At 38.8% G+C, this 11674-nt stretch overlaps 1 protein-coding gene across 4 annotated transcripts in view; it reads left to right on the top strand.

The window, feature by feature from the left end:
- The window catches only part of pard3bb (par-3 family cell polarity regulator beta b), a 146755-nt gene that overhangs the window by 60320 nt on the left and 74761 nt on the right, over positions 1 to 11674 (top strand). For 3 of the 4 annotated variants that reach the window (XM_061691602.1, XM_061691605.1, XM_061691606.1), the window contains exons 16-18: positions 1306 to 1408; positions 1487 to 1587; positions 3677 to 3721. In XM_061691602.1, coding sequence (XP_061547586.1) covers positions 1306 to 1408; positions 1487 to 1587; positions 3677 to 3721 — 249 coding nt within the window. The remainder of the gene's footprint in view (positions 1 to 1305; positions 1409 to 1486; positions 1588 to 3676; positions 3722 to 11674) is intronic. The other variant, XM_061691603.1, reaches the window with a different exon arrangement.

The following is an 11674-nucleotide window of genomic DNA, read 5'->3' as shown; positions in this document are numbered from 1 at the left end:
TGGATGGATGGATGTATCAGATTATAAGAATACAACCAGAGCTACAGTGCAGCTGCGTGCAAGGTACACACATGGAATGGAGGGGTGAAGGCAAGTATTAAAGTGTTTTGTACAATGTCGGCATGCATCTAACTAACTAAATGTTGTTAAATGTAGTAACACACATTTGAGGTCATACTTCTGCTTCTCTGGGTCCTGTGTGAAGGTACAATTGAATAAATACCAGACCTACTTATTTGGCCCAGATTAGCAAAATTTCCAGAAACTGTATGAAAGGAGCCAGAGAAATAGAGAGTAAAGGATGTGATGTCCTCAGATACTATCACTCATTTGTGATACAACTTTAGAAGCAGAAGTAAATTGTACTTGGAAGGAATATGAATATCAAAATGATATCAGTTGAATGTAAAACTATTCTTTTTGTTTTATAAAGTATAATAAGAATAAATCCATCTTGGAGTCCATCTGTGATCTTTTTAATCAATTGGTCATAATATGGAAAGCCGTAGCAAGCATATCAGAACAAAAACCAAGCCATGAGGTCAAAGAACACAAGAGCTCAGGAACAACAAAGCTCAGTTATTAGAAGAATAGCAAAATAAATATATGGCACTTCATGTTCCCAAGAGCACAGTGGTCTTTGTTATTCATAAAAAGAAATGTTTGGGACAATCAGGACTCCTAGACCTGAGCAATCGAGGGAAAAGAACCTTTGTGAGATGTGGGCAAATAACTGGTGGTGAGTCTGGGTGAGCTCTAGAGTGTGTGCATAGGGGAGAAAGTTACAAAAGAACTTATTTAAGGTTACACTTGCACAAGGAAAAACATACATTGGGTACGCTTGATCAGTTTGTTTGACCGGTGTTAGCCCTCCCAGCACGTACTCACGCATAGGCGAAATAAAAATCATTTTGAACATTCCTTATGATTATTGCCACCTTGCCAATTTAATTTGTGTACCTGTAACAGCCTCTCAAAATATCCACTGTCTCCTTATTCTCAATTTGGGACCATTTCCTTCTTCTTTGAGAACTGTGCCATGTTTTTTGTGATTCAATACAATATAACACAGTACAATAAATTGAAAAACCCGATGCGAGGTCACCATTTTTGGATTTGGATGTACGGTGCTCAATCGCTTGGTGTGCGGCAAAGTCTCCAACTAATTTTTTCCATAATGGACCACTTCAGTCGCGTTAGGCAGTGTTGATAGGTGTACGGCAGGCCTAAGTAAAACTGCAGTGTAATAAATCTGGACCAAAGTACAAGACAAACATTTTCTTAATGGCACTGTATGCTTTTCAGGGTCATATGCAAGTAATTCTCATATGGATGACGAGGCAGAGCAAAATGGACATGGAACAGAATCAAGAAGCTCTGCTCAGCAACGCTTCTACCTACAGGAAAGGTGCGTTGATTATTTCAGCGACTTAGACATTTTTTTGGTACAAAAAAAAAAAATGCGATTTGTGATTGTTGGTACCAGGGAAATGTCTCCGTCTCAGTACGACATCCTGCAGCACTTCCAGCATGTAAAGGCCTCCAAGAGCATAGACTTAGGCATCACTCCAAACCAGACACACACTGGTGGGTATTCTTAATACTTCTTCACGTTTTCTGTATTCTTCTTATTTTCACATACTGTAAATGTAAATATTATTTTGCCTATTCATTTGTACATGGTACATATGCATCTCTGAGCCACATTGAGACCAATATTTAAAAAAAAAAAAAAAAAAAAAAACACTTAAAAAAAAATATATATATATATATATAAATAAATAAATATTTATTACTGTCTGGTGGCACGGTGGACGACTGGTTAGAGCGTCAGCCTCACAGTTCTGAGGACCCGGGTTCAATCCCCGGCCCCGCCTGTGTGGAGTTTGCATGTTCTCCCCGTGCCTGCGTGGGTTTTCTCCGGGCACTCCGGTTTCCTCCCACATCCCAAAAACATGCATTCATTGGAGACTCTAAATTGCCCGTAGGCATGACTGTGAGTACGAATGGTTGTTTGTTCCTATGTGCCCTGCGATTGGCTGGCAACCAGTTCAGGGTGTACCCCGCCTCCTGCCCGATGACAGCTGGGATTAACTCCAGCACGCCCGCGACCCTAGTGAGGAGAAGCGGCTCAGAAAATGGATGGATGGGTGGATGGATTATTACTGTCTGACATTAAATGACTGTGAGGAAAAAAAGCATATCTCTTTATATAGTATAACAGTAATCGAGTGAATGCCCCCATATTCATCATTTGTAAATTCACATATTTGCTGTTTTTTTGTGGGGGAACCTATCCTCTACCATGTATTCGCTGGTTTTGTGCTCTTGCCAAAGCAATAAGAGTATTGCTTTGCCGCCATCTTGTGGCATCTTGCTGCCAAGGAACGATGTTAAAGTGAGTTGAGTAGCTTCATTTAGATAACAGTTGTGCTTTGTCACTAGCATGTGGTATCTAAAGGCAATTATTAACCTTTTTTGGGGCGCCAGCTACTCAGATTCTCAGCTATCATGGCAGGCCTCGGCCCTAACCCCTGCGAATAGTGAAGGTTCAGTGTACATAAATGATAACAATATTGACCACTGTGTACCATTTCTTTGGTCATGGGCTTACCCCCCACCACCAGTAATTCAAATGAGGGCAAGCTCCACGTTACTCCACTGGCTGCCGTCTGCAATTATTTTTCTGATTTATTGATCTTATATAGTGTACTTTGATCCTATTTAATTGTCTATGCATTTACTGTAGTTAGTTTTTTGTTTTTGTTTTAATATCTTTGTGTTTTGCAGACTCTGGTGTATATGTGTCACCAATCAGTCTATTTCAATGAAAATATTATTAAATATCATTATATTAGCTTGAGCCAACATTTCAAATGAAATGAGACATCTCAACTGTGCACGTGTGCACGTTTACACTTTATCTGCATGAAACTAAAGTAGACGCACCGTGATTTGCGAAAAATCTGGGCTGCTGAAGCAGTCTTAAAAATTTGCCACAAGCTGATGTGGTCAGACGCACTCACCAATGCAGACTGCTAGAATTACATTTTTAAGCTTGCTTTTGATTAGGAAAATATTTGTAACGCAGAGCCATTTACTGCTCGGGTTTTGTGGTCTCGGTGTGTATTTGGCAGAGTGCTACTCTGTGTCGGCATTGGACCGTTTTTAGTTTCTTCACCACCAAGGGCAGAAAAAGCTCAAGTGCCTTTCTTGTAGGCAAAAAGTAAAATAATAAAAAAAGATTGACTAGGGATTATTATGGAAGCAGTGATGTCCAACAGAAGGAAAAAAGGCCAACACAGCTGGTTTAGTTTGATTTTGCTCAAGAAACAACATCATTGAATAGCGAGGGGAAAGAAAAGAGGTGAAAGTGAAGTGACGTCTTAGAGATGAAATCCCGATTGATATGTTCAAAGGGAAAAGTGAGGGCGAGTGATGAATGAGATGACGTTCTTGCTGTGATGCTGACTAAACATCCCGGAAAAAAGATCAGATGGTCTCGATGACAAGATGGGTGGTGGGGTTGCGAAGAGGGACTTTCTCACATTTGGAAAGTTGCGCAAGATACATGGAAACTGTATAGAACAAGGAGAGACAATGATCTAAAAGCCAATTTCAATTGTGGTTTGTTATGTACAATACGTGTCAGGATTATTGATTGTGTTTGTTTCAGTTGCAGATGAGAGCCATATCGGATCCCTGGTTGAAAACACTGCAGGTGAGGGAACCTTCCCAACTTATGCCTACATTTAAGCAACACACATGCACACTTGCTGGGGGCTTTTTAAAAAAAGAAAAAAAAAAGTTTCAGGTTGAATACAAACGTGTAGGCTTGAACTCTCCCATATCTCATTTGATGCTACAGTAAATCACTCAGTCTTGTGTGGTTACGTTACAAAGAACCCATGAAAAGTAAAATATACAGACTACCACCCCCCCCTATCGTTCAAGCCCAAAATGACCTTCCCACATTCTGTGAACCCATTCTAGACACAAACACACAAATACATATACAGCGGTACCTTCAGATATAAGTTTCATTTGTTGACTACACTCTACTAGCTCAAATCATCTTCCCTCATTGAAATGAACGGAAATACAACAAGTCTGTTTCAGCCCCCCTTTTTTTGTTTTTAATAAGCAAAATAGTAATAAACTGAACAGTTTTTGCCATATGTTTTGCTTCAATTCAATGGACATTGTGCTGCTTTGCTACTTGGGGGGCAGTGTAGTAGAGCTATACAGAGCTCAGCTCCTGTTGAGGGTTGGCCCAACCAGTTATTGTGTTTAGGGGGACGTTACTTTTTCACACAGGGCCATGTAGCTTTGAATACTTTTTTTCCGTAATAAATAAAATCACCATTTAAAAACTGTATTTTATGTTTACTCGGGTAATCTTTGTCTGATATTTACATTTGTTGGATGAGCTTAAACAAAGTGGGAAAACGGTTCAAAAAAATAAGAATTCGATAAGGGGGCCAATACTTTTTTGCGACACTGTATGCCTGTGAGTATAACTACGTGTGTTGCTCCACTGTTTGTGTTCAAATATCCGTTGCCTTAAAGGTTGACACCGATGCTAATCATTAGCCTGGCTGTAGCATTTCCCATTATATGTTCGCATTGAGCTAAGTTATGTTTGTTTTAAATACTCGTGTAATTCTCTTTGTTTTATGTTTAGTTTAACTAAACTACAGCTAGAAGTGGCAATAAACAGCTTTCAAGCTGCCGCTTGTTGTGACGTGAGCAACCGTACAGCGATCGTCTCAAATTTTTGCTTAAAAGTCAAAGCAATAAATCAGCCAAATAACAACCCATATCTCGAAAAATTCTTATGTTGGGTCACTTGTATCTCAAGGCAACACTGTCTGTTTACCAGTGAAGATACAAATCTTAGTTGAGCTTATTTCAAAATGAAGTTCCATATAAAGCAACATGCAGTCGGTTTTGAAATCCACGAGTAGCTGTCTGGACTGCATTATGACATGGAACTGCTGTGCTGCAGTTAAAGAGCACTGAATTTTTGTTCCTGTTTAGTGCGTCAACCTTTCTGGAAAATACCTTTTAGTGTTTTGCCACACTCTGCTTTGTCTTCAGCTTTAAACATGTTATTATTACTTTTTATTTAACACGTACATAACCATTTTAAAAAAAAGGCGATTTAGCACAAAGATATTATGTGCATTAAGGAGAAATAATGGAAAGAATGCAACATGTGCTTCATAGAAATTAAACTGTAATAAAACAGAAATTATTTTCTTCTAACCGCTGAAAAGATGAGGGGAACACGCATTTCTTTTCAAACCCTTTCTCAACTTTGGTTTGGACCTGTTTCTTTAATCCAGATGCATTTTTTGTATGCCAGAACTTAGTAAGTGGTACAAAGTGTTCTGGATTCAGTATAGGTATATGTTTTCCACAAAATAAGAGTATTGTAAAATAAATGAAAGCGTAAACATGAAGAGATACGATTCAGGAGAAGAAAGTAGAAAAGCAGTCATTACTCTCAGGAGTCTACAGTATGTTATATATAAAAGTAGTGCATATGGCTTTTTGCTCGCTAGAAAATGTTGAACATATTGTTTATTAATGGCATCCATATGCAACTCAGCCAGTTACATTTCCATTCCACTTCTTTTCAACCAGATTTACCGGGACGTTTGATAACTCTGACTTTGGTAAAAAGTGGGCATTGTTGGGTGGGCTCTAGGGAAAAACATCAGCAGCTTTGCAACAGTCATTTATGGGAAGGCTGTTTTTTCTTTCACTTGCCGCAATGATTTTCCCCCTCCACACCCCAAAAAGCAACACACATTTGATGATCATCCTTTCCATATGGTGTTGTGATGATGATGATGGAAATTCTTCATCATGCTTCGTAAAATAACCCACTTCACATTATATTGTAATTTAGCAGAATCTGAGACGGAGACTGCCACAAATGGCAGTTCTTATTGCATGTGAATTCTCTCACATAAACGTAATATTAGACATTATAGAAATTCAATACAGCATGGTCAGGAAATGTGTGTGTGTGTGGACTGATGCGCGTCATATTCATGCGGCAGACGAGAGATATAGATTTACAATGATTCTAATGATTGAGCTAATCATCTCTGGGAGATAAAGCATAAATTCAGCACTAATATTTTCTCAACCAAAACTTTTTCAACTGGAGTTGGTCTCTTTCCTGAAGCCACTTTAAATAGGACAGAACAGTCTACTAAGCATATTGCTGACGGAACAAAAAAACAAGTGGTTACAGTTATGTTTCTTCTTTCACCATGTTAATACGAACAGCCCAGAGCTGCTTGTGTGCGCGTAATAAGCATATGAATATGTGTATGAATGTATTCATTTATTCACAAAGTGGATTTTAAATGTGTGTCAGAATGTTTTAACAGACAGTAAAATAAAACACTCAGCACAAGTTGAACCGATCCATTTTATAATGACCTTTTTGTAGAAGTAGTATTTTAGAGTAAATACTTTTCAGCTTTCAGTTTAACGTTCAGTTTTTAATGTCTTCTTCCCCAATTATTTCTTCCTCCACCCACCACTAATGTCCTCACTCTCGTGCTCTTACTTGCCCTCGCACAGTCTTTTCTTGCCAATACCATTCAGGCTTAGAGGCTGACAATCAGGCAGAGGGGCTTAGAACGAACAACGGCTCCCTGAAAATGTGTTTGTACGTGATGCTGAGGGAGACTGGTGCAGTCCATTGTCTGAATCTCTCCCTCGTGTAACTTCGACTTTGATGACAGTCGCATACTGCCAAAAACCATGTCTTCAGAGACCCATGTGTCTCTATATCCCCGTGTCTCTGCGATTGTTTACTGCTTTCTTTCCCTTTTTTTTTTCCTTTCACCGATATGTCTTAATTTTGTTGTCAATTCTTTCCTTGTCTTGCTGGTTCTTTCCGACTTTGCTCAGGTTTTAAGCTGAAAGCCACCCAGTTAGGCTTATATGGATTGATGTATTGATTTGTCAGAGCGAGAGCAGTACATCTTTGTTAGTCTCTGTGGGTGTGTACATGGGTATATCACTGCACATTAGCTCTTCTCAACAGTCCTTAGACACAGTACAAATAGCTCAAAGGTCTTTGCACTATTCTACTCCATTTTGTGTGTCTGTTTCCATTGGAAAACCTGTCCTTTGCCCACATATCGACCCTTAGTGTGGCACACACGGTTTAGGAGCTCTCTTGGCTGCTGCTTCTTTATTGAATGTCCCTTGACCCCTCTCCATCTTCCCCAGTAAGCCAATAAAAGTGAGCAGTAATCAGTAGATGGTCAGTGCTGTCCTTTTTTGCTGTTACACCCATTTATCTCTCTCAGCTTCTGCACAGTTATCAATGACATGTGGGTGCGTTGCATATGTTATGATGCTTGAAAGAGAGAGGCAACAAGAGAGGGAGGCCATTTTTTTCTGTCCTGATTTGTCAGTAGCATCCCAAATGATGGATTGATTTATAAAGAGCTCGGTTTGTCTTTGGAAGAGTGTACCCACTTGCTTGAGACATTAAATACAGTAGATGTCCTTAATGTACATCTATAAATGTAAATGATAAAGGTTCACTGTTAAGCCAAGCCAAGAAGAATCAAGCTTAGAGTGACATTTCTGACCCTCTCCCGAATGAATGTTAATGTAGTAAAAGTGATTAGAGTTGTCCTGATCTGATCACGTGATCAGGGCCAATCACGTAATTTGAGCTTCACCTGTTTCCAGTTAACCTGTTCACCTGTGGAACGTTCCAAACAGGTGTTTTTTGAGCATTCCTCAACTTTCCAAGTCTTTTGTTGTCCCTGCCCCAGCTTTTTTTGGAACGTGTTGCAGGCATCACGTCCAAAATGAGAGAATAATTTACAACCCCAATTCCAATGAAGTTGGGGCGTTGTGTTAAAAATAAATAAAAACAGAATACAATGATTTGCAAATCATGTTCAACCTATATTTAATTGAATACACGACAAAGACAAGATATTTAATGTTCAAACTGATAAACATTATTGTTTTTAGCAAATAATCATTAATTGAGAATTTTATGGCTGCAACACTTTCCCAAAAAAGCAGGGACAGGTGGCAAGAAAGACTGAGAAAGTTGGGGAATGCTCATCAAACACCTGTTTGGAACATCGCACAGGTGAACGGGCTAATTGGGAACAGGTGGGTGCCATGATTGGGTATAAAAGGAGCGTCCCTGAATTGCTCAGTCATTCACAAGCGAAGATGGGGCGAGGTTCACCTCTTTGTGAACAAGTGCGTGAGAAAATAGTCGAACAGTTTAAGGACATTGTTCCTCAACGTACAATTGGAAGGAATTTAGGGATTTCATCATCTACGGCCCATAATATCATCAAAAGGTTCAGAGATTCTGGCGTCACGTCCATATTCATCAGTTTGAATATTAAATACCTTGTCTTTGTAGTGTATTCCATTAATTATAGGTTGAAATGGATTTTCAAGTCGTATTCTTTTTTTATTTACATTTTACACAACGTCCCAACTTCATTGGAATTGGGGTTTGTACTTGAATGTTGGACAACCAAAGTATCACTATATGATGCTGGTGCATTAATACTGTATCGTGAGCGACAACAATGCAATATATTTCAACATCATTATTATTCATGTTATATTCTTATATATCCTACTATATACATTTAAACCACACCACTGTAAGGAGGTGCTTAGATATGATTAAATTCAGTTAATGAGATTTCCCGTCAGGGACTAATAATAGAAGTGTTCTTACTCTCAGAAATCACCCAGGGCCAATAAACTGCACTTTGCAGCGTAATCTGTACTTGTTTTTTGAGGGATAATTTAAGATGTGAATTATATGAGATAAGCGGGTATGTAAAATGCATGTTGTGGAACTAGAGCTATCAGATTGAGGAACATCTTGATTTAAGGGATAATTCAAAAACATCTAAACAACCTTGATATTGCTTCTTGTACTAACATTTTGTATACCTCCAGGCAGAGATGAGGCAAAAGCGCCATCAAGTTTATAGATTTTCTTACTAAGTGGTACTGTCAGACCGAAGTCAAAAGGAGCAGCAGTTAACCTACTTGAAAGTGACTTTCTTGCTTCTACATTTGGCAATATCAGTATTTCAGTGATCCTCAGATTATGACCAAAGATGAGTTTTTGGATTATGAATACAGTAGAGTGGTAAATTGAGATCCCTCCCCTGTTTAGGACTCTCCTCTTACAATATGGGACAACCTTACTACCTCTACACATGGCCCATTACATTGGAAATTGAAATATGTTGCTTGTGAAAGGTAAGGATATGCAGAGGAAATATTCTTCTGTTTGAAGTAAAGCCCAACACTATGTCTGACTTAGATGCTACAGAGTTGCATTATTGCAAGTTATTGTTTGATTTAAATCAAGTAGCCAGTACGACACCTTTGCTGTCCGGCGCAATAATCTATCCTTTCAGCTCAGTGAAGATAACTGAATAGACTACTGAAATATGAGAATGATGCCACTTCTTTTTTTCAGAATGTTTTCAAGACGCATTGCACCCTGTTCCCCGTTGAATTACTTTATTTTTGCCCATCTGCAGGAATTAGTGATTCATGACTCAACTTCAGCAAAAGAAACCACAAAGTGTGCACACATTAACCATTCAAAGGACCACATGCAATAATGTGTAATACTCTAAATATATCTGTTTTATGAAAGGCATTGTTTAGATAGATTCTTTGGATTTGATCAATCTGATGTGTGTGTTGAGTTTGTGTTGTGAATTGGTTGTCTTGAAGCACTTCAGGTTTTCTTAATTTTGCAGGAACTGGCGGAAAGGGCAGTTAAATCAAGCCCAACTAGTTTGTTTTCTCACTAGCTGCCCTACAGATACAGAAACAGCATGAACAGGAAGAGGGACAAGTTGGGTGGGTGGGGCAAAAGAACTAAAAATGACAAAATCGGTTGAGTATGTAAGAAATTTCTACCTACAACACGAGTGGTAAGTGGCAAGTTAGTTCAGTGTTTGCGCAGACTTTCAAGTATTGACATGATTGTAGTTCTGTATTTGTTACTGTTGGTTTTTTGCATTTGAATGTGGAGAGGTTGAGCTTGGAGTCTCAGCCTAAGCTATATCTCTGTTTAAGAGACTCCTTAGTGTGGTTTGACATTCTTGAAGTGAGGATTGTTGTTAGGTCTGCTGGCTCTGTTGCTGCAGCATGCTGTTAAGCTGCTCCTCAGTGTAATTTTGACTTTGAAAGTAGCCTATTGCCTTGGTGCCAACAACATAGCTTTGGGATAGCTTGGCAGGCTATCTCGTTGCGTTTTATTTCAATACTTAATTTCTTTTTTTCCCCCCCTCTTCTACTTCCACTCTTGTTGTCACACTCTTCTTCTCTCTTTATTTTCTCATGCTCTTTGTTTCTCTTTCTGTCCCATCGTCTTAGTGTCTGTTTTCCTCTACCATAACCCTATTCTCACCCTTTCCAACTAATCACTTGTTCTGTCATGTCTGTCTCCCTCTTTCTTTATCGAGCGCCTTCCAAAAGCAGCTTAATACTATCATCTTACATTTGGACCGCAGTAATTACATTTATGACACAAATCCTGCTCTGAACAAATACTTTGTGTTGGACAGCAAGTGTTTTTGAGTGACAACATAACAGAACGTTGTACGGTTTAATATCTTATACAGAAAGTATTAAACCTAAAAAATTGTACATCCCCAGTAAGAAAATGAATCTTCAAACTAGCTCCTTATTTATATTCAAGCTACTAATAAATATTGACTGGCAGTAGTAAATGTATATTTCATTACATAACAAATAGATGATTGGCTGGATCAACTCCCACTAAATGCATTGTCCTGTCATTGACCAGCAACCAGTCGAAGTTTTCGCCCGTTTGCTCTACGTTGGATGAGATAGGCTTCTTCTCTTGTACTATAGAGAACGACTGCATGGACATACACTATACATTTGCTCATGCTCGCATTTTGTTTTGTGAGCGGAATTCGGAAGATTTTTTCTCTCTCAAATATTGTTCAACAATTCTGTCTAAATCTCTGAACTTCTCCTTTGGTGAAATAATCCACTCAGCTCACTGCTGGGGCACATCAAGATGCTTATTAGACAATATCCAGCAACTTCGCACAGCCATTAAGAAGGAGTGGGCCAACATTCCACGGGCCACAATTAACAAGCTGAACATCTATCCCCCTTCCTGAAACTGCACACCCTAGAATGGTCTTTTATTGTTTGTCATCACAGCTGTGCAATAATCATGTTGTCTAATCAGCATCTTCATATGCCCCACATGTGTCGTGGATGGATTATTTTGGCAAAAGAAAAGTGCTCCCGAGCACAGATTTAGACAGATTTGTGACCAATATTTGAGAGAAATACTGTAGGTCTTTTGTGTACATAAAAATGTCATAGATCTGTCTGGCGCAGTAATCTATCCTTCCAGCGCAGTGAAGATAACTGAATAGACTACTAAGATATGAGAATGAAAATGATGCCACTTCTTTTTTTTCCAGCATGTTTTCCAGACGCATTGAAGCCTGTTCCCTGTTGAATTACTTTTCATGAAAAATGGGAGCAAAACAAAACCGTTTCATGTATTTATTTTTTCAGTTTAGGTTCTCATCACAAAACGAAATGTTTCTGTCTCATAATATTTTAAATGTTAGTT

This window comes from Phycodurus eques, chromosome 12 (assembly GCF_024500275.1).
Source record: "Phycodurus eques isolate BA_2022a chromosome 12, UOR_Pequ_1.1, whole genome shotgun sequence".
In the NCBI taxonomy this organism is placed as follows: Eukaryota; Metazoa; Chordata; class Actinopteri; order Syngnathiformes; family Syngnathidae; genus Phycodurus; species Phycodurus eques.
Note: the sequence above shows the minus strand (reverse complement) of the source record. Positions and strands in the feature narration are given on the sequence as shown.